At 42.4% G+C, this 24,890-nt stretch overlaps 1 protein-coding gene across 3 annotated transcripts; it reads left to right on the forward strand.

Moving 5' to 3' along the window:
* The first annotated feature begins 1,680 nt into the window (after positions 1 to 1,680).
* Positions 1,681 to 24,145, forward strand: LOC118361736 (serine/threonine-protein kinase Sgk3-like). 3 transcript variants are annotated; one of them, XR_008083903.1, is made up of 18 exons: positions 1,681 to 1,899; positions 5,263 to 5,566; positions 9,118 to 9,201; positions 9,869 to 9,941; positions 10,237 to 10,312; positions 10,640 to 10,715; positions 11,075 to 11,124; positions 11,316 to 11,373; positions 12,073 to 12,156; positions 12,265 to 12,396; positions 15,812 to 15,924; positions 16,575 to 16,611; positions 17,285 to 17,371; positions 19,053 to 19,148; positions 19,270 to 19,425; positions 19,659 to 19,748; positions 19,865 to 23,349; positions 23,458 to 24,145. XR_008083903.1 is itself a non-coding variant. In XM_035741912.2 (17 exons), the coding sequence occupies exons 2-17, from the start codon at positions 5,393 to 5,395 to the stop codon at positions 20,030 to 20,032; spliced, it is 1,554 nt and encodes a 517-aa protein (XP_035597805.2). In that variant the 5' UTR covers positions 1,681 to 1,899; positions 5,263 to 5,392; the 3' UTR covers positions 20,033 to 24,145. The 3 variants fall into 3 exon arrangements, 2 of the variants coding, with proteins under 2 accessions (XP_035597805.2, XP_035597807.1); XM_035741912.2 differs by having other exon boundaries at positions 19,865 to 24,145; XM_035741914.2 differs by lacking the exons at positions 1,681 to 1,899; positions 5,263 to 5,566 and adding an exon at positions 8,789 to 8,915 and having other exon boundaries at positions 19,865 to 24,145.
* The last annotated feature ends 745 nt before the right edge of the window (positions 24,146 to 24,890 follow it).

A 24,890-nucleotide genomic window follows, 5' to 3' on the forward strand; every position in this document is an offset into this window, starting at 1 on the left:
ATTGAACTCTTTGGCCTGAATGTCAAGCGTCATGTCTGGAGGAAACCAGGCACTGCTCATCACCAGGCCAATACCACCCCTACGGTGGAGAGTGGTGGTAGCATCATGCAGTGGGGATGTTTTTCAGTGGCAGGGACTGGGAGACTAGTTAGGCTGGAAAGATGAATGGAGCAAAGTACAGAGATCCTTGACGAAAACTTGCTCCAGAGCACTCAAGACCTTAGACTGGGCAAAGGTTCACCTTCCAACAGGATAACGACCCTAAGCACACAGCCAAGACAACGCAGGCGTGGCTTCGGTACAAGTCTCTGAATGTCCATAAGTAGCCCAGTCAGAGCCTGGACTTGAACCCGAATCGAACATCTCAGGAGAGACATGAAAATAGCTGTGCAGTGATGCTCCCCATCGAACCTGACAGAGCTGCAGAGAAAAATGGGAGAAACTTTCCAAATACAGGTGTGCCAAGCTTGTGGTATCATACCCAAGAAGACTCAATGCTGTAATCGCTGCCAAAGGTGCTTCAACAAAGTTCTGAGTAAAGGCTCTGAATACTTATGTGAATGTGATATTTCAGTGCTTAATTTTTAATACATTTGCCAAAATGTCTAAACCTGCTTTGCCATTATGGGGTATTGTGATGTCATTATGGGGTATTGTGATGTCATTATGGGGTATTGTGATGTCATTATGGGGTATTGTGATGTCATTATGGGGTATTGTGATGTCATTATGGGGTATTGTGATGTCATTATGGGGTATTGTGTGTGAATTGATGAGTGGAGAATTGTTTTAACCCATTTTAGAATAAGGCTGTAAAATAACAATGTGGAAAAAGTGAAGTGGTCTGAATACTTCCCGAAGTCACTGTATGTTGGATCCAGTTTTAAAGTGGAAATACCAATTTCTTAAGCCCTGTGTTTAACTAGCTAATTCATTACAATACACATGCCTACTTTGGGTGAGCTTTATCTCAATAGATATCCACCCATAGGCTTAAATACAAAGGCCACTATTATAGCCATGGGAAGAGCCAGTCAGTATGACTGTAGTTACATGGAAAAAAGTGTGGTGTGTTTCATTATGAACATTCCTTCATAAAGTGATGATAAGAAGGTTAGTTTTATCTACTGGTACCGGTTGAGGACATATCTGACAGATGAGTCAATATTTCCTGAAGAGGGAGGCAGGGCCAAGTATAGTTCCTTGGCAGACTGTAATGCTGACCTCAAGGTACCGCTGCAGCTTGCAGGACTGCTCACTTCCTGTCACCAAGCCTCCTGTCAGGGAGAGGTCAACCTTCACAGTTATGATATAAGCACCGCCAAGCATGTAGAGACAATTTCAAGAATAGAAGGGACACCTGCTAGATAGGACTTGGACATCCATGTGCTCTAACTATCAAATAAAATAATTACATAATATAAATAACACAACAGACTAGACCATAATATATTTATAATACAATACAATTGAGTAGAATAGAACAAAAGTTACAAGATAGCCATTAAAGATGACGCTCTACATACATGCAGTGAGTGGGCTGTTGATCTTGTGTCAACGACACAGTCATTTCACATGGAACAACGTGGTTTAGGTTGTGGCCTTGCCCACGTTCCACCGCTAGGGGGGGTACTGTTTGCTAATGTTTCCACCTAAATATTTTCATCCTCTTGAAGTGTGGTCCCGTGACTAATTTCATTTGAATTTGAGCACAAACCTCTAGATGTTTCCTGTTTCGAGCTACCCCTCCACTGAAGCTCGGAGTGGATGGTAGAAAGTACACGCTTTACCGTTGAGTACGTTTCCCATAGTTGAGGCAAACTCACTGGATTTTGTCCTCGTTTTTTACCGACACATTAATTTGCCTTCAGCGCGACACGTCATTGGAGTTAGTTGGAGGTATGTTTACACGTATACTTTTCTGAAATGTTGTAGTACAAGATGTCTATGCAACTCGCCGAATATCATTGCCTCATCTACAGCCCTAAAGCTGTTAAATGGTGTCATTACGTAACTTTTTATTCAGTTAGAAATATATGTTCAGTAACAGCAGGACCTGGTTTCCCAAAAGCATCGTAAGGCTAAATTCTTGAGATACCTTTGAGAAACCGAGCCCAGCGCTCTCTCTTTACCAAACGTTTTTCAACTAACAAACACTTTTTTTTTAAAGTCCTGGGTGTATTCATTACACACACATGTGATCTTAACGGACTTTCCTAGTTAATTTAAAGGTTCAATAAAAAATTACGCCGATTCTGTTGCAAAAAGTTTTTTTAAACGAAAGTAAACGGAGAGGGACGGAACAAACTCTGCAATTGTTTGGACTAATAATTATACCCCTTTTCTTTCCTGTCTGTTCATGGAACACCCAGATGTCTTCAATGTGAAAACATCTGTGTGTAACGTTACTTTTCCACTTGTAATTTCACTTCAATGCAGTGTTCCCTGTTGAGATTGAGAATTCACTCTTGTTATGATGGGACTGTATGTAGGCTAAAATGTAACAACTAGTAAATCTAAATGTCATTGTATTCAACATTCTGGCCTGTAAGGAACGTTAACACGATGACTTGTATATTACAGACTTGTATATTACAGACTGGTTAGTCAGACTGGTTAGTCAGACTGGTTAGGCTAGTCTCACACCTCCCTTTTTTTAGAGAGAAACCTTTCATTATCAATTCCTCCCTGGGAGAGAATGTTTGTCTATTTTAGATTAGTGTCTCGTTGCTAATTTCTAGCCCATAGGTTAACGGTAGTCGGCGTTTTAGAAATAATCCATACTGTTGCGTAACAAATAGTCTCGATATCTCACCAATTAAACAACATGTAGGTCTGTCTGTAAAAAAATACTATTGTGCCATGGCCATCCTTTCATAAAAGCAGAGAAGAGGACACCCCTGGTTAGGTAGGCTATGTCCCCCAATGTCTACACAACTTACTGATTGGGTTCATGCCACGCCTGCTTGCTCTTTCACTTCTGTTTATCAAGAGTTTCCTGACCTCTCGGTCTAACCGCTGACAAGATACGGTGTACTGCTGAGACTCCTACAAATGATGCCATTCAGATTGTTCAACATCCTCAGAGGATGTCCAGAACGCAAGGATGTGTGTGTCTGTCTGAACAAACCTGGAAGAGGAGGGTTATTTCTGATAGCAATACATTTGAGCTTGTCAGCACAAGTTAATTCAAGCCCAGTGTTGTAACAAAGCGCACAACATCTGGCAATCAGTGAATGTGTTTTAGTTGTAGAATGTGAGGATTCATTTTCTTTTTGATGTATTTATTTAGTGACCTAAATCCCCTGAACACAAACTTGGGCTAAAGTCTGATTTCCCCCGATGTGATCATGTGTATCACTGTAATATGGGTTTGAGGTTGCGGATTCATCAAGAATATTAATCAAGAATATTCTGCATTTCAAATGAAGGAGTATGCTATAGATTAGACTGCGGGTAGTTTTTTTTCTCTTTTGAACAAAAGTATTTCTGGTATGTTAAAAAGTGGATTCTGCCTGGTGACCTGCAGTCATTTTGCCAGGCTTGCATAGATGTGAATTTGAATTGAGTTTGGAACTGACGATCCCTGCACTTGTGCATTTTACATTTACATTTACATTTTAAGTCATTTAGCAGATTTTAACAGGCTTTCTCCCTTGATGTCGTTACTACTACGTGAGTTGAATTAGATCTCTCGACTCGGGACATTCAGTACAGCACAGTTAAACTAACTCTACCAGCGTGTTATAGCCTACACCGAGCACACAATGCCAGGGCCTGAAAGAAATGACTTAACATGCTAGCTGACCTCACTCGGAAACAAAGGCACAGTCACAGCGTCGCGCCACCAAACAAAGAGCTTTGTTTCTAACAAGATAACAGACATGACGCAATCAGCATGTAAACGTTAACAAATCTGAACACGAATAAGGTCTTCAAGATGACTTCCATATAGGCTACTACGACCTTTGTAGAGAGTGGTCTCTATAATTGCCCTCTTCCTGTCTTGGTGGTCCCACTGGGCAGCTTCCTAAAGGTCTCTTACCAGCCTGTGCACCTTCCACTGACTCTTTGAAGTTTATCTATAAATACCTCCAGTCCTCCACACTCTGACAGGAGCCAGGGAGAATGTCACAGACCCAGCGTGTGTGTGGGCAGCGAGAGGGACGGTGTGTGTGTGTGTGTGTGGTGAAAGAGAGGGTGGGTTGGGCGCGATGGAGTGTGTGTGTGTGTGGGAGGGTAGGTGTGTGTGTGGGAGGGTAGGTGTGTATGAGGGTGTTTTTTTTTTTTGGGGGGTTGGGGCGAGGGGGATGGAGGGTTTGTATGTATGGGTGGGGGGCATGAGGGATGGCTGGTTTATGTGTGGGGTGGGTGAATTTGGTGACGTGGGGTGAGAGTGGGTGTGGGAAGGGAGGGTGTGTGTGGGGTGAGAGGAGGGTGGGTGTGTGGTGAGAGGGAGGGTGGGGGGATGTTTTTGGGGAGGGAGGGTGTGGGGTGAGAGGGTGTGTGGGGAGTGGGTAAGAGGGGGAGTAGGGAAGAGGGTGGGTGTGAGTGGGGCGGGAGGGTGGGGGCGAGAGAGTGGGTGTGTGAAGGGAGGGTGTGTGGCGTGAGATGAGGGTGGTGGGAGAGGGTGGGTGTTTTTGGGGGGTGGGAGGGGGTGTGTGGGGAGGAGGGTGGGGCGAGAGGGTGTGTGGGGAGGGAATAAGAGGGGAGAAGGAGGTCATGCAGCTCTGGGTCTGCCTATTGGGGGAGAGAGGGTGGGGTAGGAAGGGATTGTAGGCATGTGGGGAAGAGGAGAGGTGGAGATGAGATGAAGTGAGGTGGTGGATAATAGTGAGGGAAAGAATTGAACAGGTCATAGTGGCTGTATAGGCCAAGTAACAAGTGAGAAACTGAATGGGAGTGTAACAGGGTAGCCTAATGTCTGTCTGCCCAGGATGAGATGAGCCTGCTGTTGATGTTGCTGCTCACTGACCCCAGTGTAGTTTCTTCTCTGCCACGCTAGCAGCTAGAACCACCAGCTCCCTCCAACTGCTGAGGATCCATTTGACAGTGCTTTGCAATCAGCTCCAGACAGGATCAACGTGTGGGGGCTAAGCTTGGGGTTTATTCAGGTGGTTGAAACATTAAGAGGGTTGTAAGGTAGAAATGTGACATGATAGAGCAGGTATGCTCATTCTCTTATATGGAATTTAGAGCAGTATCCCTTCTCTAGATTAAATTTATATCTATAGTCTAATCACTCTCATCTCTTGTACACAGCAGTGAACCAGGATGGGGATGGTCCAGTTGTCAATGTGAGCTCTGTCCAGGACCGGACGCTGTGTAGGAGTGCTGAGGGGCTTGACCTGTTGACCCTTAAACCTCTGAACTCTGACCGCTCCAGCTCAGGATGGAGGAGCAGTCCAGCTGCCCCAATGTCAGCATTCCCTGCTACCCCAATGTCAGCATTCCCTGCTACCCCAATGTCAGCATTCCCTGCTACCCCAATGTCAGCATTCCCTGCTACCCCAATGTCAGCATTCCCTGCTACAATGAGCAGAGGGACAAGAGGAAGCGCTACACTGTAAGTAATGAGTTTAGTACACTCCCAGTCGGAATTAGATAAAATGTTGCGGCCCGCCCGCCTTGGGGGGGAAAATAACCCCTGGTTACCTTGGTTTCACAGCAAAAACTTGAACTTTTCAAACACATTTTTTTTTTTGTCTCATTGTTTTAGTCAATTACAAAACTTAATTTAAGAAAAGTACAAAATGCCTAAAGATTACTTTTCAACATTGCCTCCTCCCGAGCTTTCTCATTACTTAGAAAAATGTAAGAGAGGGACCTACCAAATGCCCCTTTTCAAGATGGCACTAGCAGTCATGTGAGTGCTAGCAAGCTACCAACTGGAATATTAAGCTAGCCAGATCACAGCTCAGGTCAGAGGTCAAGCCCCTCAGATGAAGCAGATGCTAAACTACAGGACTGTTTTGCTAGCACAGACTGGAATATGTTCTGGGATTTTTCTGATGGCATTGAGGAGTACACCACATCAGTCACTGGCTTTATCAATAAGTGCATCAAGGACCTCGTCCCCACAGTGACTGTACGTACATACCCCAACCAGAAGCCATGGATTACAGGCAACATTCGCACTGAGCTAAAGGGTAGATCTGCCGCTTTCAAGGAGCGGGACTCTAACCCGGAAGCTTACAAGAAATCCCACTATGCCCTCCTGACGAACCATCAAGCAAGAAAAGCGTCAATATAGGACTAAGATCGAATCGTACTACACCGGCTCCGAAGCTTGTTGGATGTGGCAGGGCTTGTAAACTATTACAGACTACAAAGGGAAGCATAGTCGAGAGCTGCCCAGTGACACGAGCCTACCAGACAAGCAAAATTACTTCTATGCTCGCTTCGAGGCAATTAACACTGAAACATGCATGAGAGCATCAGCTGTTCCAGACGACTGTGTGATCACGCCCTCCGCAGCTGATATCAGTAAGACCTTTAAACAGGTCAATATTCACAAGGCCACTGGGATAGATGGATTACCAGGATGTGTACTCCGAGCATGCGCTGACCAACTGGCAAGTGTCTTCACTGACATTTTCAACCTCTCCCTGAGTCTGTAATACCAACATGTTTCAAGCATAGTGCCCAAGAACACTAAGGTAACCTGCCTAAATGACTACCAACCCGTAGCACTCACGTCTGTAGCCATGAAATGCTTTGAAAGGCTGGTCATGGATCACATCAACACCATTATCCCAGAAACCCTAGACCCACTCTAATTTGGATACAGATCCACAGATGATTCAATATCTATTGCTATTGCACTCCACACTGCCCTTTCCCACCTGGACAAAAGGAACAACTATGTGAGAATGCTATTCATTGACTACAGCTCAGCGTTCAACACCATAGTGCCCTCAAAGCTCATCACAAAGCTAAGGACCCTGGGACTAAACACCTCCCTCTGCAACTGGATCCTGGACTTCCTGATGTGCCGCCCCCAGGTGGTAACGGTAGGTATTAACACATCAGCCACGCTAATCCTCAACACGGGCCCCTCAGGGGTGCATGCTCAGTCCCTTCCTGTACTCCCTTTTCACTCATGACTGCACAGCCAAGCACAACTCCAACACCATCAAGTTTGCTGATGACACAACAGTGGTAGGCCTCATCACTGACAATGATGAGACAGCCTAGAGGGAGGAGGTCAAGAGACCTGACCGTGTGGTGCCAGGATAACAACCTCTCCCTCAATGTGATCAAGACAAAGGAGATGATTGGACTACAGGAAAAGGAGGACCGAGCACGCCCCCATTCTCATCAACGGGGCTGTAGTGAAGCAGGTTGAGAGCTTCAAGTTCCTTGGCGTCCACATCACCAACAAACTAACATGGTCCAAGCACACCAAGACCATTGTGTTAAGGGCAAAACATATTCCCCCTCAGGAGACTGAAAAGATTTGGCATGGGTCCTCAGATCCTCAAAAGGTTCTACAGCTGCACCATTGAGAGCATCCTAACAGGTATGGCAACTGCTCGGTCTTCGACCGCAAGGCTCTGCAGAGGGTAGTGCATATGGCCCAGTACATCACCGGGGCCAAGCTTCCTGCCATCCAGGACCTCTATACCAGGCGGTGTCAGAGGAAGGCCCTAAAAATTGTCCGACTCCAGCCACCCTACTCATAGGCTGTTCTCTTTGCTTTCGCACGACAAGCGGTACCGGTGCACCAAGTCTTGGTCAACGAGGCTTCTAAACAGCTTCTACCCCCAAGCCAGAAGACTCATGAACAGCTAATCAAATGGCTACCCAGACTATTTGCACCCCCCGCTGCTACTCTCTGTTATCATCTACTTTAATAACTCTACCTGCATGTACATAATTACCTCAGCACCAGTGCCCCGCACATGAACTAACCATTTAAGTTGTTTTCTTAACTGCATTGTTGGTTAAGAACTTTTAAGTAAGCATTTCACTTTAAGGTCTACACCTGTTGGTTTTGGTGCATGTGACAAATACAATTTGATTTGATCAACACTAACAGACTATACAGCTACAATAGTGAGGAGTTACAAATGGACTACACTAAACAAGTGAAATGTCTGTGGAAAACATAGCTATGTGTTGCCTACTTGAACACTGTATCCCCACAATTTTCTACTCCCACACCGGGGCGGCAGGATAGCCAAGTGGTTAGAGCGTTGGACTAGTAACTGGAAGGTTGCAAGTTCAAACCCCAGAGCTGACAAGGTACAAGTCTGTCGTTCTGCCCCGAACAGGCAGTTAACCCACTGTTCCTAGGCCGTCATTGAAAATAAGAATTTGTTCTCAACCTAGTTAAATAAAAGTAAAATAAATAAACACCGAATATCCTGAAGCCACAGGGTTCTTCTCGCAGGCTTCATTTCCCTACGTGGGAGCTTTGTGAACCTTAGTTTGGGATTTCTGACCTGGTTACATGGCAATTTTTCTGCATTTGTTTTGTTATTTCTGTATAGAAAAAATATTTGATCCCCTGCTGATTTTGTACGTTTGCCCACTGACAAAGAAATTATCACTTTTAATGGTGGTTTATTTGAACAGTGAGAGACAGAATAACAACAACAAAATCCAGAAAAACACATGTCAAAAAGTTTATACATTTATTTGCATTTTAATGAGGGAAATAAGTATTTGACCCCCTCTCAATCAGAAAGATTTCTGGCTCCCAGGTGTCTTTTATACAGGTAACGAGCTGAGATTAGTAGCACACTCTTAAAGGGAGTGCTCCTAATCTCAGTTTGTTACCTGTATAAAATACACCTTTCCACAGAAGCAATCAAGCAATGTTGTTGCTCCGGTGTTTTAAGAGGGACAAACCGTAATATTGCTGCTTTTTTTTTTCTCAGTTTTTCAACCGAACGTGTGGAGTATGCGAGGTACAAACTTTTGCTTCGCCTAGCCAAGTTCTGCTAGGAGCAAGACGAACCTAGTATGGGGATGCTTTTATAGTGTTGTGGCAACAGCTGTTCAACAGGCTGTATTGCAGACTGCAGTATTACAGTATCTATAGAAAGTAGGGCATCATGTCTTTTGTCTAGATTTATACTAAAATGTGTTTTCCCCCCCACATTTGTCCAGGTTTACAAAGTGATGGTCAATGTAGGAAGATATGAGTGGTTTGTCTTCAGGCGATACGCAGAGTTTGACAAGCTCTACAACACAGTAAGTCAAATTATTTATTTTTTTATTCCCTCCCCGGAGGACAAATATATATTTTATAGCTTCTGCTACATGGAAGTGTTCCTGTGTAACAAATACGTGTTGTAATAAGACTGCAGGCTTCCTTTTCATCAGAGATCAGCTGACTATATAATAATAATAATATAATAATATATGCCATTTAGCAGACGCTTTTATCCAAAGCGACTTACAGTCATGTGTGCATACATTCTACGTATGGGTGGTCCCGGGAATCGAACCCACTACCCTGGCGTTACAAGCGCCATGCTCTACCAACTGAGCTACAGAAGGACCACGAAGGACCACCAGAAGGACTAAACTGGGCCAAGCTCGGTTTTTATCAAAACAGAATCCCTTATCAGATGTTTTAACATTGAAGGTCTTAGCTCTTTTTTTTATTTTATTTTTTTGACTTGAGGTGAAACCTGCGGAGTTGATGTTGTAAGACGTGTTAATGACGTTTCACACACGTTATATTACTCACTATATTTAGACACTATTACTGTGGATTTGTGTATAGTTGACATTTCGAAAATCAGGTAATTCAACTCTCATGGTTGGGGTAGAGATGGAGAGTAATTTTGGTCCCCATGACATGCCTATCCTCATCTTTGATATAATCTGATTTGTCTGTCTTTTTTTTGTGCAGTTGAGGAAACAGTTTCCATCTTTGAACTTGAAAATCCCACCCAAGAGAATATTTGGGGACAACTTTGACCCAGGTGACATTGATTAATCTGACATTGTCTGGTAAAAGTACCTGTAACTGCACTCAATGTTTTTAGTAGATCAGTAATCAATACATGCCCCTCTGTTCTCCTCTGTACTTCAGCCCAGTATTTTTTTTTATTTTAAATGTTTAACAAATTAGATCATGTACACATGACAAACTGGATTATGGATAATATGAAACTAAACCAGAACAACTAAGTGATTTTGTGTCGAACTTGTCTTTCATTTGTGAATACAGGGTCAATATTAAATATACTATTTATAACATTTTCCATTTTCTTTTAGAGTTTATCAAGCAAAGAAGAACAGGTTTACATGAGTTCATTCAAAGACTGGTCTCACATCCTCAGCTCAGAAACCAGTAAGTATTGTACAACTGACTTTACGGTAAATTAATAATAAAACGACCTGATTTATTGCACTGTACTCTGATGGTTTGACAAATCAATCTGTATCCAAGGTCAGTTTAGCGTTTTCTTCCCTAATGGGTATGGTTAGGATCTGGGGATGATCGGCTGATCCTAGGTCTGTGACAAAGGGAGGATCTAACCCCGTTTTATGGCAGTATCTTCTAACCCAGTGATGTTTAACATGGAGTCTGAAAGCAGCGCTTTTCTAACAGCTGTGGCTTTGTGTGTGTCTGTCAGACCCCTAACATGTGACCTCTCTCTCGCCAACGATCTGACAGGCCTGATGTCAGAGCATTCCTGCAGATGGACAAATCTCAAAACTTCTCAGACCCATCAGAAGACGAAGATGACAAGGTAGGCGATGACAGGACAGTATGATGTCTGAGGGAAGGAGATATGACTCTTTCAAAGATTGAGCGGTCATGTCTTTCAAATGAAGAAATGTTGACCAACATCTCTGCTCTGATACAGCACGAATGAATACTTGAAGTATTCTGTGTTGGATATTGTATTTTCAATGTGGGATCATTGATTCCATTATACAACCGTAATAATGCAGCAGATTTGTATATTGCATTATCAGCATTGTCATTCTGTACATTATGTGTAGTTCAAACCCCTTGAGACTTCTGGCAGAATAAAGGTTTAGATCCTATGGTCTCACTTTTAACCTGCGTTAAACCTGTGTTTTTAACAGATTCTCTGTTTTACAGAACTGCTCTACCTCCAGAAATATTAACCTGGGACCGTCTGGAAATCCACAGTAGGTTATAGTCTCACATTAAATTGAGGCCTGCAGATATTTCTGTTTTACCTGTGAAAATGTGTGTGCTTTCTGGATGTCTTTTTCCTCCAAGTAACCTTTGCAGGCCTTGTCATAGCCATTCATTTGTTCTAAAAATATATTTCTAGATACTTTTGTTTGCCAACCTTTTTTTGTTTTCCACATTTCAGTGCAAAGCCCACAGACTTTGACTTTCTCAAAGTCATTGGAAAGGGGAGCTTTGGAAAGGTATGTGATTATGTATAATACAGTGCATTACGCAGGGTTGCAAAAAAATATTATTTCAAAAAATAATATTTCAATAAATACCCTGCTTTTCCAGATATCCTGGTTGGATGATTCTGGTATTCCTGCTCATTTCCTCCTGATTCCGGAATTCTCCAAACAGGATTTCAGGAAAACCAGGGATTTTATTGAAAGTTTTGCAACTCTAATATTACAGCCGTTATAATGTCTTGGTCATTCTTGTCAAACTCATTCCACAGAGGGCCGAGTATCTGAGGGTTTTCGCTCCTCCCTTGGACTTGTTTAATGAATTAAGGTCACTAATTAGTAAGGAACTCTCCTCACCTGGTTGTCTAGGTCTTAATTGAAAGGAAAAACCAAAAACCTGCAGACACTAAGCCCTTCGTGGAATGAGTTTGACACCTCTGGTCTTGGTCTTGAAGTAGGTCATTCAAAAGAGAATCACAGCAACACAAACAATGAATACTGAAACGATCAGGTATTTAGTTTGGTCTTTCCAGTGTGGTAACGAAAAGGTTTACTACTTTGTCTATTATTAGATAGCCTTTCTATTTGAGAAGTGATCGTCTTACAGTTCTGGATTTCCACTGCCTCATTGTTTGTACCGTATTGTCCCCGCTATGGTAACTGGGGGGGTTTAACAGCGAGTCCACCATGCTGTCTCTTCTCGCCCGCGTGAAGGTTCTCCTTGCTAAACGGAAACTGGACGGAAAGTATTACGCAATCAAGGTCCTGCAGAAAAGGGTCATCCTCAACAGGAGAGAGGTAATTTATTCCAGAGTATTACTGAATTGGACATGTTTCTTATTCTGTTTCTCGATGTTGGGTATGTTATTTGTACGTTCACCCCAATAGTAAAAATGTTTCCAACAGCAAAAACACATCATGGCGGAGCGCAATGTGCTACTGAAGAACATGAAACACCCTTTCCTGGTTGGCTTGCATTATTCCTTCCAGACCACTGACCAGTTGTACTTCGTCTTGGATTTTGTCAACGGGGGAGAAGTGAGTAGTTTCACTGTTATTCATAATAGACACACTGTTGAGTCACTGAGGTCAAAGCACAGGAAACCTGATAAAAAGCCCTGGGATATGAGCCCTGACCTGAGGGCAAGGACCCCTTATAAACGTTGGGGCTGGTTCCACAGACTCAGATTAAATAGAATTTACATTGAAAGTTTATAGACAGTTCATACACTATCCAAACATAATCTGTTGCGATCCACTCCCAAACCACCATTTGAGAAGCACTGGTTTAAGCTATACTCGTTTTAAGCTATACTTGTTTTAGCTATATAGTAGGTGTTTATAAACTCATACATTTTGAAGCTCAACGCCTCCTTTTCAAAAAAAGGAACTGTGCAGTTGGTGAGAGCTGAATTTCCACATTTGAATAAATGCCTCCTGACCACTAGTGCAGTGTTGGCCAATTTAACTCTTGTAAAAATATTTATTTGCATTTTTATACATACCATTCTGGGACTGTCAAAAAGAGCAAAAACCAAGAGTGGTTCAGACAATATGGAAGGTTTTTAATGTTTCTCTAACATTGGTATAATGGCAAGTCTGTAAAAATATTTTGACTGTATTGAAATACTACAGATATCTTTACAAAAAGCTACAGAGGCCTATGGATATTCCAGATCTGAAGGCTATGTGCCTTAGCTAACGTCTCTGATTACCGTTGTCATCAGTATGTGCTTTAGCTGGGGGGAACTATGCTAGATATCTCCTCCTAAATCACAGAATCTGGGAACTGGCAGTGCAGGTAAGCTACACATGGTGTTTTTCCAGGGAGCTGAGGCTAATCTCGTAGCTCATGTCATGTTGATGCTAGAATTCAGGCACTCAGTTAATCCCCTCAACGTGCGGCTTGAGACAATTGTAATAGTGCTGTGGAATTTGCAGACGGGGCAGGAACTTTGACCCATGGCTGTGTGTCATGACTCTGCTACAATTGTTAGCAACCTGGGCTAAATATTGTGGAAATACAGTGCCCTCCACTAATATTTCCACCCATTGGTAAATATTAGCAAAATGTACTGTTAAAAAAACATCTTTGTTTATCCTCTTGATCTTTCATTTTAAATAATCTAACCTTTTAATTAAAGTAAAATAATTCAAAGAAAAAAATTAATTCTTATCATATTTTTCTCAAAGGTGTGTCACAATTATTGGCACCTGTTCATTCAATACTTTGTGCCAAGATAACCGCTCTGTGTCTTCTCCTGTAATGAGGTTGGAAAACACATGGCAAGGGATCTTTCCTCCACACAGAATCTCTTCAGATTCCGAGGTCCACGATTTCTGTGGGGTTTAGGTCGGGACTGGGATGGCTACGGTAATACCTTGATTCTGTGGTCTGTGAACAGTTTTTGTATTGATTTTGAGGTGTGCTTTGGATCATTGTCCTGCTGGAAGATACAACCACGGCCCAGTTGAATCTTCCTAGCAGAGGCAGGTTTTGATTTAATATCTGCTGGTACTTGATGGAGTCCATGATACCATGTATCCTAACAAGTTGTCCAGGGCCTTTGGAAGAAAAACAGCCCCACAACATCAAAGATCCACCACCATACTTCACAGTGAGGATGAGGTGCTTTTCTGCATGGCTATCTTTCTGGCTACACCATGTTTGTTTCCAAAAAGCTCTATTTTGGTCTCATCTGAACATAGAACCCGGTCCCATTGAAAGTTCCAGTAACGTTTGGCAAACTGTAGGCTTGAGTTTGTTGTTTGATGACAGCAAAGGCTTTTTTATGGCAACCATCCCAAACAACTTGAGGTTATGTAGGTGGTCATTTCTAGGGGTGCCAATAATTGTGGCACACGTTTGGGAGGAAAATATTGTTTTCATGTATTTCTTTCAATCATTTTAAGGTTTGATTTTTGAATGAAAGACCAAGAGGATAATTTGAATTTGTAATTAAAAAAAAATGTTAACCTTTATTTAACTAGGCAAGTCAGTTAAGAACAAAGTTTTATTTACAATGACGGCCTACCGGGGAACAGTGGGTTAACTGCCTTGCTCAGGGGCAGATTGACAGATTTTTACCTTGTCAGCTCGGGGATTCGATCCAGCAACATTTTGGTTACTGGCCCAATGCTCTAACCACAGCAAAGACATTTTTTTTCACAGCCTGTTTTGCTCATATTTACTAAGGCGCCAAAATGAGTGGTGGGAACTGTATCCCGTCATGCTCCTATTAGTTCACCATGTCCTTTGGAACTGTATCCCGTCATGCTCCTATTAGTTCACCATGTCCTTTGGAACTGTATCCCGTCATGCAACTATTAGTTCACCATGTCCTTTGGAACTGTATCCCGTCATGCTCCTATTAGTTCACCATGTCCTTTGGAAGTGTATCCCGGCATGCTCCTATTAGTTCACCATGTCCTTTGGAACTGTATCCCGTCATGCTCCTATTAGTTCACCATGTCCTTTGGAACTGTATCCCGTCATGCTCCTATTAGTTCACCATGTCCTTTGGAACTGTATCCCGTCATGCTCCTATTAGTTCACCATGTCCTTTGGAACTGTATCCCGTCATGCTCCTATTAGTTCACCATGTCCTTTGGAACTGTATCCCGTCATGCTCCTATTAGTTCACCATGTCCTTTGGAACTGTATCCCGTCATGCTCCTATTAGTTCACCATGTCCTTTGGAACTGTATCCCGTCATGCTCCTATTAGTTCACCATGTCCTTTGGAGCTGTATCCCGTCATGCTTCTATTAGTTCACCATGTCCTTTGGAACTGTATCCCGTCATGCTCCTATTAGTTCACCATGTCCTTTGGAGCTGTATCCCGTCATGCTTCTATTAGTTCACCATGTCCTTTGGAACTGTATCCCGTCATGCTCCTATTAGTTCACCATGTCCTTTGGAACTGTATCCCGGCATGCTCCTATTAGTTCATGTCCTTTGGAACTGTGTCACGGCATGCTGCAATTAGTTCACCATGTCCTTTGGAACTGTGTCACAGCATGCTCCAATTAGTTCACCATGTCCTTTGGAACTGTGTCACGGCATGCTCCTATTAGTTCACCATGTCCTTTGGAGCTGTGTCACGGCATGCTCCTATTAGTTCACCATGTCCTTTGGAGCTGTGTCACGGCATGCTCCTATTAGTTCACCATGTCCTTTGGAGCTGTGTCACGGCATGCTCCTATTAGTTCACCATGTCCTTTGGAGCTGTGTCACGGCATGCTCCTATTAGTTCACCATGTCCTTTGGAGCTGTGTCACGGCATGCTTCTATTAGTTCACCATGTCCTTTGGAGCTGTGTCACGGCATGCTCCTATTAGTTCACCATGTCCTTTGGAACTGTGTCACGGCATGCTCCTATTAGTTCACAATGTCCTTTGGAACTGTGTCACGGCATGCTCCTATTAGTTCACCATGTCCTCTATGATTCCAGCTCTTCTTCCATCTTCAAAAAGAACAGACCTTTCCGGAACCCAGAGCCAAGTTCTACATCGCAGAAATCGCAAGCGCACTGGGCTATCTGCATTCTCTTAATATAGTTTACAGGTACGTGGGTTGTTTGTGCGTATGTAACAATGTTTGTGGGCTTTCACTCAACAGGCTAACAGACCCAGGTTCAAATCCAGTTTGTGTTACAAAGGCCCAGTTGTCATTGCTCTGGTACACCAGCTGGCTGCTGGAGTTTTGTAGTAGCTATCCTGAATGAGCAGTGCATGCAACACACCCTTTTCAATTATTGGGAAAAGTCCCATTTCTAATGGCATCTTATGGGAAATTCCTGGATCTTCGTGATCATTGAAGTGTTCCTATTTAAAGCCGTCCACTGTAGTAATTTTCATTAAGTCAAATGTCACGGTTGCACGTGTATAGTCATACATTAATTGACATGTGAGGGCAATTTTCCCTTAACAAGTACCTCAAGCCATCCACTCTGCCTGTGGTTTCAGTTTAGTGTAATGCTGGTTCTGTTAATCATGTACATTGTAATCAACTGGATCATGTCTGGATGCATATCACTAGGACTAAATAACCCCTCTTTTCATGATTTGATTGTTTTGATACCCTCTTGCTGTTCAATTGGCCACTTTCCCAGAAGTAGTGAGACAATAGCCATTGTAATCCATTAAGCACAATTCTATTATCCAATAACAGTGACTTTGGATAATGAATGTTCATGAGATGTATTTTTTTCACAGGGATTTGAAGCCAGAAAATATCCTTCTCGACTCTGAAGTAAGTGTGACATCCTAACTCGGTTTGCGGTGCGTAAGTAGTCCGTTCTGTAGTAGCTTAGGGCTGTGTTCATTACAACCTGCACTAGCAAAACTTATGCAGGCTGTTTGTTTACAAACAGCTGTTCACAAACAAATGTTTCTTGAAACTGGAAGCATCCTCCCATGGCTGTAGTCTACCTTGTATTTTTACATTACCCCAAATAATTCTGCAATTCAATTTAACCTTAGTTAAAAGTTGTACTTTAGTAAAGCCCTTACTAAGTGTTTACTACAAGTCAGTGGAACAAATTATGAGATGTGAATTTGAATGTACCAAACAAACCAATCCAAGCATCTGTGGTGAAAACAAGCATCTGTGGTGAAAATAAGCATCTGTGGTGAAAACAAGCATCTGTGGTGAAAACAAGCATCTGTGGTGAAGCCTAATCCTTCACCAGATGACATCTGTCACGAACGGCAATTTCACTTTCAGTTTAAGTAGAGAATGCTTGTGATTTGATTGTTTTACTCGTTCCTGACCGGCCTTATTGAGAAAGTGAGGAAATTTGTAAGTGGTCTACTCTGTCCAAAATTCCACAATGACAATAGATTATTTAGTACTGACTGAGGATAATGGGCCATCTGTGTGGCGAACAGTGTCTAAAATGTTCCCTGTCTCCCCTTCTTTAAAGGGACATATAGTTTTGACTGACTTCGGGTTGTGCAAGGAAGGCATTTCCCAAGCCGAGACGACGAGCACATTTTGTGGGACACCCGAGGTAACATTAAGCGTTTAGTACGGTCGATTTAATGCCACGTGTTCTTTTTGCTGCTGTGTGGTTCACATGACATGTCACAATTTAGTGTCAAGTCACTACTAATTATTAACAAAGGAAATTGTACATAATGAAAATGAAGAGGGAGGCATGAAAGTGGTTAGTAACTTGACATGCCTGTCTCCATTTTAAGTGCCATATACAGTAGTATGTATAGAATGGGCTTGAGTAATGTTTTCCAGGTCAGTGTATGTAATAAGAACCTTTTCATCTCTAGAGTAGGGTTGCAAAGCTACCAGTAATTTACCAAAGTTACCTGACTCTATGGCAATCTATAGTAACTCGGGTAATATATACTTGAATAACGTTTTTTTAAATAATGTATTTATACTGTATTCATTTTCTATATTGGTGTCCATATTGTCAATGGGTTTCTTGTAGATAAACTATATGGTTCCAGAGAAAACAGCCTAATAAAGAAAAAGCATCTAATCAATGAATGCATCATTTTTTTATTCACTCTGCAAATCTTTAAACTATTGACTTTTTTCACAACTGCCACCAGTTTTACGCCAAAACATTTACAACCGACATGTTAAATACATGAATAAATATGAAGGATATTTAATTCAGGAACTCTGGTGAAATCCTTTTTTATGCACCTATTTAACATGTCTGTTGTAAATGTTTTGGTCTAAATCTGGTGGCAGTTGTGAATAAAGTAAATAAAATGAATACAGTATATATGAATACATTTAAGTTATTAAAGTATATATTACCTGGCCTCCTGAGTGGCGCAGTGGTCTAATGCACTGCATCACAGTGCTTGAGACGTCACTACAGACCCGAGGTCGATATCAGTCAGCCGCGACCGGGAGACCCATGAGGCGGCGCATAATTGGCCCAGCATTATCTGAGTTAGGGGAGGGTTTGGCTGGTCTGGGATGTCCTTGTTCCATCGCGCTCTAGTGACTCCTTGTGGCGGGCCGGGTGCATGCACGCTGACTTTGGTGGCCAGTTGTACGGTGTTTCCTCCGAAACAATTGGTGAAACGGACTTCCGGGTTAAGTGAGCAGTGTGTCAAGAAGCTGTGCAAGGTTGTGTTTCGGCTCTTGACCTTCGCCTCTCCCGAGTAGCAACGATGGGACAAGACTGTAACTACCAATTGGCTATCACGACAATTGGGGGGTAAAAAGTACAAAAAATAAAGTATATATTACCTGAGTTACTATAGATTGAAATCCTTTACCAGCTGACTCATCTAGACACATCTCTCATGAATGGCAGTGTCATTTTCAGTTTGTTAAGTAGAGAATGCTTGTGATTTGATTATTTTACTCGTTCCTGACCGGCCTTATTGAGAAAGTGAGGAAATTTGTAAGTGGTCTACTCTGTCCAAAATTCCACAATGACGATAGATTATTTAGTACTGACTGGGGATAATGGGCCATCTGTGTGGCGAACAGTGTTCAAAATGTTATTAAACACTGGTATCCACTAAGTTGATGGTTTATATTTAAGATAATTTGTCATTCTGTTTTATTTGAAAATCTTATTTGATTATTTTATATATCTTACATGTGATAAGGGCCCTTCCTTTGCAACCCTAGTCTAGACCACTGTTCTGGATTGAGACTGAATAGGCCAGTTAATGCTAATGTGTGTAACTCTGTCCTCTCCCCAGTACCTAGCTCCAGAGGTCCTGAGGAAACAACCATATGACAACACAGTGGACTGGTGGTGTCTGGGGTCAGTGCTCTATGAAATGCTCTTTGGCCTGGTGAGTTACTGTTGTAGACAATGAAAACCGGAACAACATTTACTGTCCGTGCACCCTTGACATGCTGCCTGATCACACGCTGCCCTTACGCTAATACAGCTGTCTCCCCTCTGTTCCACAGCCGCCGTTCTACAGCAGAGACACCCATGAGATGTATGACAACATCCTTCACAAGCCCCTGATGATGCGTCCCGGAGCGTCAAACACGGCCTGGTCCCTCCTGCAGGCTCTACTGGAGAAGGATGGCACACACAGACTGGGCTCCAGAGATGATTTTGTGAGTGGTCAGCATCAGTCTCACAACTGTGACTAGTGTATTGCCATAGCTGATGGCATCTGACTCCCTCTGGTGGAGAAATATTGTCATGACAAGGAGTTTCTCAATAGCTGCAGTGTTCATTTCTCGTGGGCAGATGGATTGCATTACACCACTTATCAGTATGAAGTAAATAACATTTGCCTTGGTCATTCTAGAACCTAAACATGAATTATATTCTATATATTTTTCAGAATGAGATCAAAGCGCACTACTTCTTCTCACAGATCAACTGGGATGACCTGGAACAGAGGAAGGTTCGACCTCCATTCACTCCCAATGTGGTAAATGTTCTCAGGATTATATCTGATTCTGATCACACAGATACACACAGATATGTAAGACACCAGACCACAGGCATGAATGAACTGAATGTTGTTTCTTTCCCCCTATTTTGCAGAATTCTCCTCATGACATCACAAACTTTGATCCAGAATTCACAGGCGAGACTGTTACGAACTCTGTGTGCTATACTGAAGATTCCATAGTCAACGCCATCGTGATGGAGGCTGACGATGCCTTCCTAGGTTTCTCCTATGCACCACCCTCAGATGACTCCTTTCTATGAAAGACTCTCTGTGAGTCCCTGCCCCAGAGTTCTGTGAAATTGCCTTAACTCTGTGTTCTTCCATCATGTCCTGTTGATCCACAGGGTATGCAGGCTTTTGTTCCAACCCAGTAGAGCTTGTCAATTAGTTGAATCCTGTGTGTTAGTGCTGGGCTGGAAGGAAGGCCTGCCCACCCTGCTGGTCTCCAGGATCAGGACTGAAGAACAGTGCCTTAACCTGTCCAGATTCTTTTGAATAAAAGGGAACTCATACTGGATGAACCTGTAAAGCGAGCAGAAGTTGTGATCAGACAGCACTTATGAATATGGTTTGGGCTGCAGTGTGTCAAGAAATCTTTATTTTTACCTAATTATATTTATATAACAATATATTTTTAAGAAATGTAGGCCATCTTTCTTGACGCGTATTGTTTGTTGGCTTATGTTGATCCACAAAAAAGTGGTGTCAATGTTGGTCCTTTTGGTTTGAAGAAAAGATAAACATTCAGTGTCTTCTCAGGATGGGATGGGTAAAACTAATCCCCCAAATAAAATCCAAGTTTAGAACTAGAATCTTTCATTAAAACAATATCAAGGCATTGTGCTCTCTCCACTTCTCTCTACAAAGCTACGGGATGGTGCTGGAGAAATGTAACCGATTTCAAATTCATAGACCGCTATGGATACAAGGACTGACCATCCATGATATCAAATGTATAGTTTTGAGGCTATACAGTGTTTTTTACATTTACATTGTTTACAAACTTATTTTGGGTTCTAATGGGTACAACAGGTGAACTAAGCTCATGAGGCATTCGTGAGTTGTATTCTTCAATAATCAATGGGTATATACATTGAGTGGACAAAGCATGAGGAACATCTGCTCTTTTCATTACAAACTGACCAGGTGAATCAAGTTGAAAGCTATGATCTCTTGAGGTCACTTGTTAAAATCCACTTCAATCAGTGTAGAGGAAGGGGAGGCGACAGGTTAAATGATTTTTGGGCCTCGAGACAATTGAGACATGGATTGTGTGCCATTCAGAGGGTGAATTGGCAAGACAACATATTTAAGTGCCTTTGAACGGGGTATGGTAGTAGGTGCCAGGCGGACCGGTTTGAGTGTGTCAAGAACTACAACGCTACTGGGTTTTTCACGCTCAACTGTTTTCCGTGTGTATCAAGAATGGTCCACCACCCAAAGGACATCCAGACAACTTTACATGACTGTGGGAAGTGTTGGAGTCAACCTGGGCCAGCATCCCTGTGGAACACTTGACACCTTGATGAATTGAAGCTGTTCTGAGGGGAGAAGGTGGTGCAAATCAGTATTAGGAAGGTGTTCTTAATGTTTTGTACACAGTGTATATACCCATTGATTATTGAAGAATATAACTCACAAATGCCTCATGAGCTTAGTTCACCTGTTGTACCCGTTAGAACCCAAAATAAGTATGGAGCAACTAAGGATTCTAGCTTTAAAAGTGTAAGTGAGGAATGAAACAACTTCCTCAGTCATTTCTGTTCCACTTTAAAAACATACTGTGGCCTTTAATGAAATGACAGTGAACATATTATATTGTCTCAGAAGAACAGCTGAAAGGAATTGTGTTTTGTCTCTTCTCTCTTTAAAAGATGGCTTATGGTTCATTTTTTTTCTCAATGGGGGAATACTTGAGAGGTCACTGAATAGAGTCTTGTGTTGACAAAGGTCATTTCAGTTCATATTTTGATGAAGTTCATAGACTTTTTCTGTGATGGCTCCATCCATGACTTTACTTTGCAAACAGATGCTGAGCCATCTGATAGCTAGAAAGCAATGTTGGTTGCTTGCCTGTCTGTATTATAGCTTACATCTCTTAATCTTGCTTTAATATTACTCAAATCCTCAACCACCATCATTTTGGGTTTTCACACAATTTCTAGGTATTGAGTGTGGTCAAGTCCTCATAGTTCAATATAATGCTTTAGATGAGAAATCCTGTACACAAAGTAAGTATGAAACAACTATGTAGTGTGTTTTAGGATGTACAGTGTATTCGGAAAGTATTCAGACGCCTTGACTTTTTCCACATTTTGTTACGTTACAGCCTTATTCTAAAATTGATTAAATAAAAAATACCCCATAATAGCAAAGTGAAAAGTTTTTTTCTTTTTGACATTTTTGCAAATGTATTAAAAAGAAATAAACAGAAGTATTCTGGCCCTTTGCAATGAGACTCAAAATTGAGCATAGGTGCATCCTGTTTCCATTCATCATCCTTGAGCTGTTTCTACATTGGAGTCCACTTGTGGTAAATTCAATTTTTTGGACATGATTTGGAAAGGCACACACCTGTCTATATAAGGTCCCACAGTTTACAGCGCTTGTCAGTAGAAACCAAGCCGTGATGTTAAAGGAATTGTCCATAGAGCTCTGAGACGGTTGTATCGAGGCACAGATCTGGGGAAGGCTACCAAAACATGTCTGCAGCATTGAAGGTCCCCAAGAACACTGGCCTCCATCATTCTGAGCAATCAGGGGAGAAGGGCCTTGGTCAGGGAGGTGACCAAGAACCCGATGTTCACTCTGAAAGAGTTTAGAATAAGGCTGTAATGTAACGGAATGTGGAAAAAGTCAATGGGTCTGAATACTTTCTGAATGCACTGTATATAGAGATGGGTGACTTGGCTGGTTGTCTTGTCTGTACTCTACAGACGCGCGCAGTTCTTCTGTTCAGGTGGCCGGCGGCTGCGACTGTCAGGTGCAGGTCCCGTGCAGGTCACGTGCACGGGACCTGCACGTGACCTGAACAGAAGAACTGTTCAGGTCTCTGTGGCTGAAATCTGTAGGTAACTAGCTTAGCTAGTTTGTCAGTAACAGAAAATTGAAAATGTTTTCCTATTGAAAGAGTCCGTTTTGTCTTTAGACATTAGTGGAGCTCTTCAACTTGCTGAAAACTGCAAACCATTCAACGGAAGTTTAGTGGTAGGCTAGCCATCGAGAGCTTTCAATGAGCTGTCAGTGTAGCTACTGGGATTGCGTCATGTGGTCCAGAGGGGGTAACCTAGGCAACCCTGTATCCACGGGAATGTGGTGACGTGAGAAGCAGACCTTCATAGATGACAGGAAGCTCTTATGATAAATAACTGATGGTTATATCTGTCCAATTTGATTTAGCTATATATTATAAAGTCAACTAATATCACCCAAATTCATATTCCCTTCAGATCCCTAGCAGAGTGAGGCTGTGTATCTGTTCTGTATCGGTGTGAACCCTTCTGACCTAATGGAACTGGATCCTAGATTGGGTGACTGTGCTCTGTGACCCCTCAAAGCTACGGCACTATTTCAGTCAGTAAGTCCAACACATCTCCCATTACCCTATTCAAATCTTGAATTTGGAACATAACCAAATTGACGTTTTGTGTCACTCCCCATGAGATTTGTTGTCTCTCCCTCGTAGAGAAAATACACACAAAGTCAGGCGAATGTGATCCTGAAGTTTACACACCTCCCTCCGTTCCCTGAGGACACCCTGGATCTCTTGAGTTTCCCCGTGGTTCCATGTGCTGGGAGGTGAGAATGACGCCACTAATTGGCTCTGTCCCTGAATGATCTCTGATGAAGTAGCCTCACATGCCGTGCTTACATGTAGCTGTTGTTTAAATACAATACGGTTTTGAAACCGACAAGCATCTGGTAGAGCTTATCCATGTCAAAGCACTGGATGTCCTGAAAGTCCATCCTCCCAGGCCCTCAGGTACCAGTCTGCCACCCTGTTTCTCAGAGGTAGGTTCACATTCTGGTAAATGTATCATAATGGTAATTTTGCCCAAACATTTTGTAATGTACACGTACAGCCCAGTACATCACTGGGGCCAAGCTTCCTGCCATCCAGGACCTATATACGAGGCGGTGTAAAAGGAAAGCCCCAATGTTGACATTGACCCCCCCCCCCTTGTTTTTACACTGCTGCTACTCGCTGTTTATCTATGCAGTCACTTTACCCTTACCTACATGTACAAATGACCTTGACTAACCTGTACCTCTGCACATTGACTTGGTACCGGTACCCCCTGTATATAGCATCTTTATTGTTCTACTTTTCTGTTGACACTTTCGTTTATTTATTAAATATTTTCTTAACTCCATCATTGGTTAAGGTCTTGTAAGTAAGCATTTCACTGTAAAGTCTATACCTTTTTGTATTTGGCGCATGTGACAAATAACATTTGATTTGTATTACAAGTCATGATTTTCTTTTCAATAGATGTGACTTCGATTATCTCCTTAGAAAAGGTTACTAAGACATTTATGAATATTCTCTTCCTTTTTGAAAACACACAATTTTGGAGCCCAACCCCAGTGGGGGAAGTGGTGAAAATAAACAGACGTTTGAGTAGCCAGCCATGCAGTAGTGCCCCTGGGTGAGATATTAGGTGTTCCTGTCCTCTCCAATAACATTGTCCAGGCATTACCCCTGAGAGCAGTGATTCTCAGTGCCAGTATTTGCATATTCTGTTGACATAGTCTTCTGGAAGAATTTAACACAACGAGTTCACGTTACTAAACATATGTGTTAATAAGTGTAAGAAACCGCCATTATTTGAGTCGCACGATGCACACAGTGAGATCTTTGTTCTGAGGGCCTCGTTCCTGTGTTGTTCTTAGCAGAAGTGTAGGTACCTTGCATGTTCCTCAAATAATCAGGTGACAGCAAGACAACCCCCCCCTGAGTGTTATGGTTCCCTTGTAAACGGAACATGCCTGAACACACTGGAATCAGAATCCACGGTAGTGAATGACAGAAAACAGAAGGGCACCGAGCATCACCATCGTCAAAGCGGCATGCGCTTCAAATTAGAAAGCAACTTTTTTTCTTGCATCTACACATAG

The sequence above is a fragment of the Oncorhynchus keta genome, chromosome 28 (genome assembly GCF_023373465.1).
Source record: "Oncorhynchus keta strain PuntledgeMale-10-30-2019 chromosome 28, Oket_V2, whole genome shotgun sequence".
In the NCBI taxonomy this organism is placed as follows: Eukaryota; Metazoa; Chordata; class Actinopteri; order Salmoniformes; family Salmonidae; genus Oncorhynchus; species Oncorhynchus keta.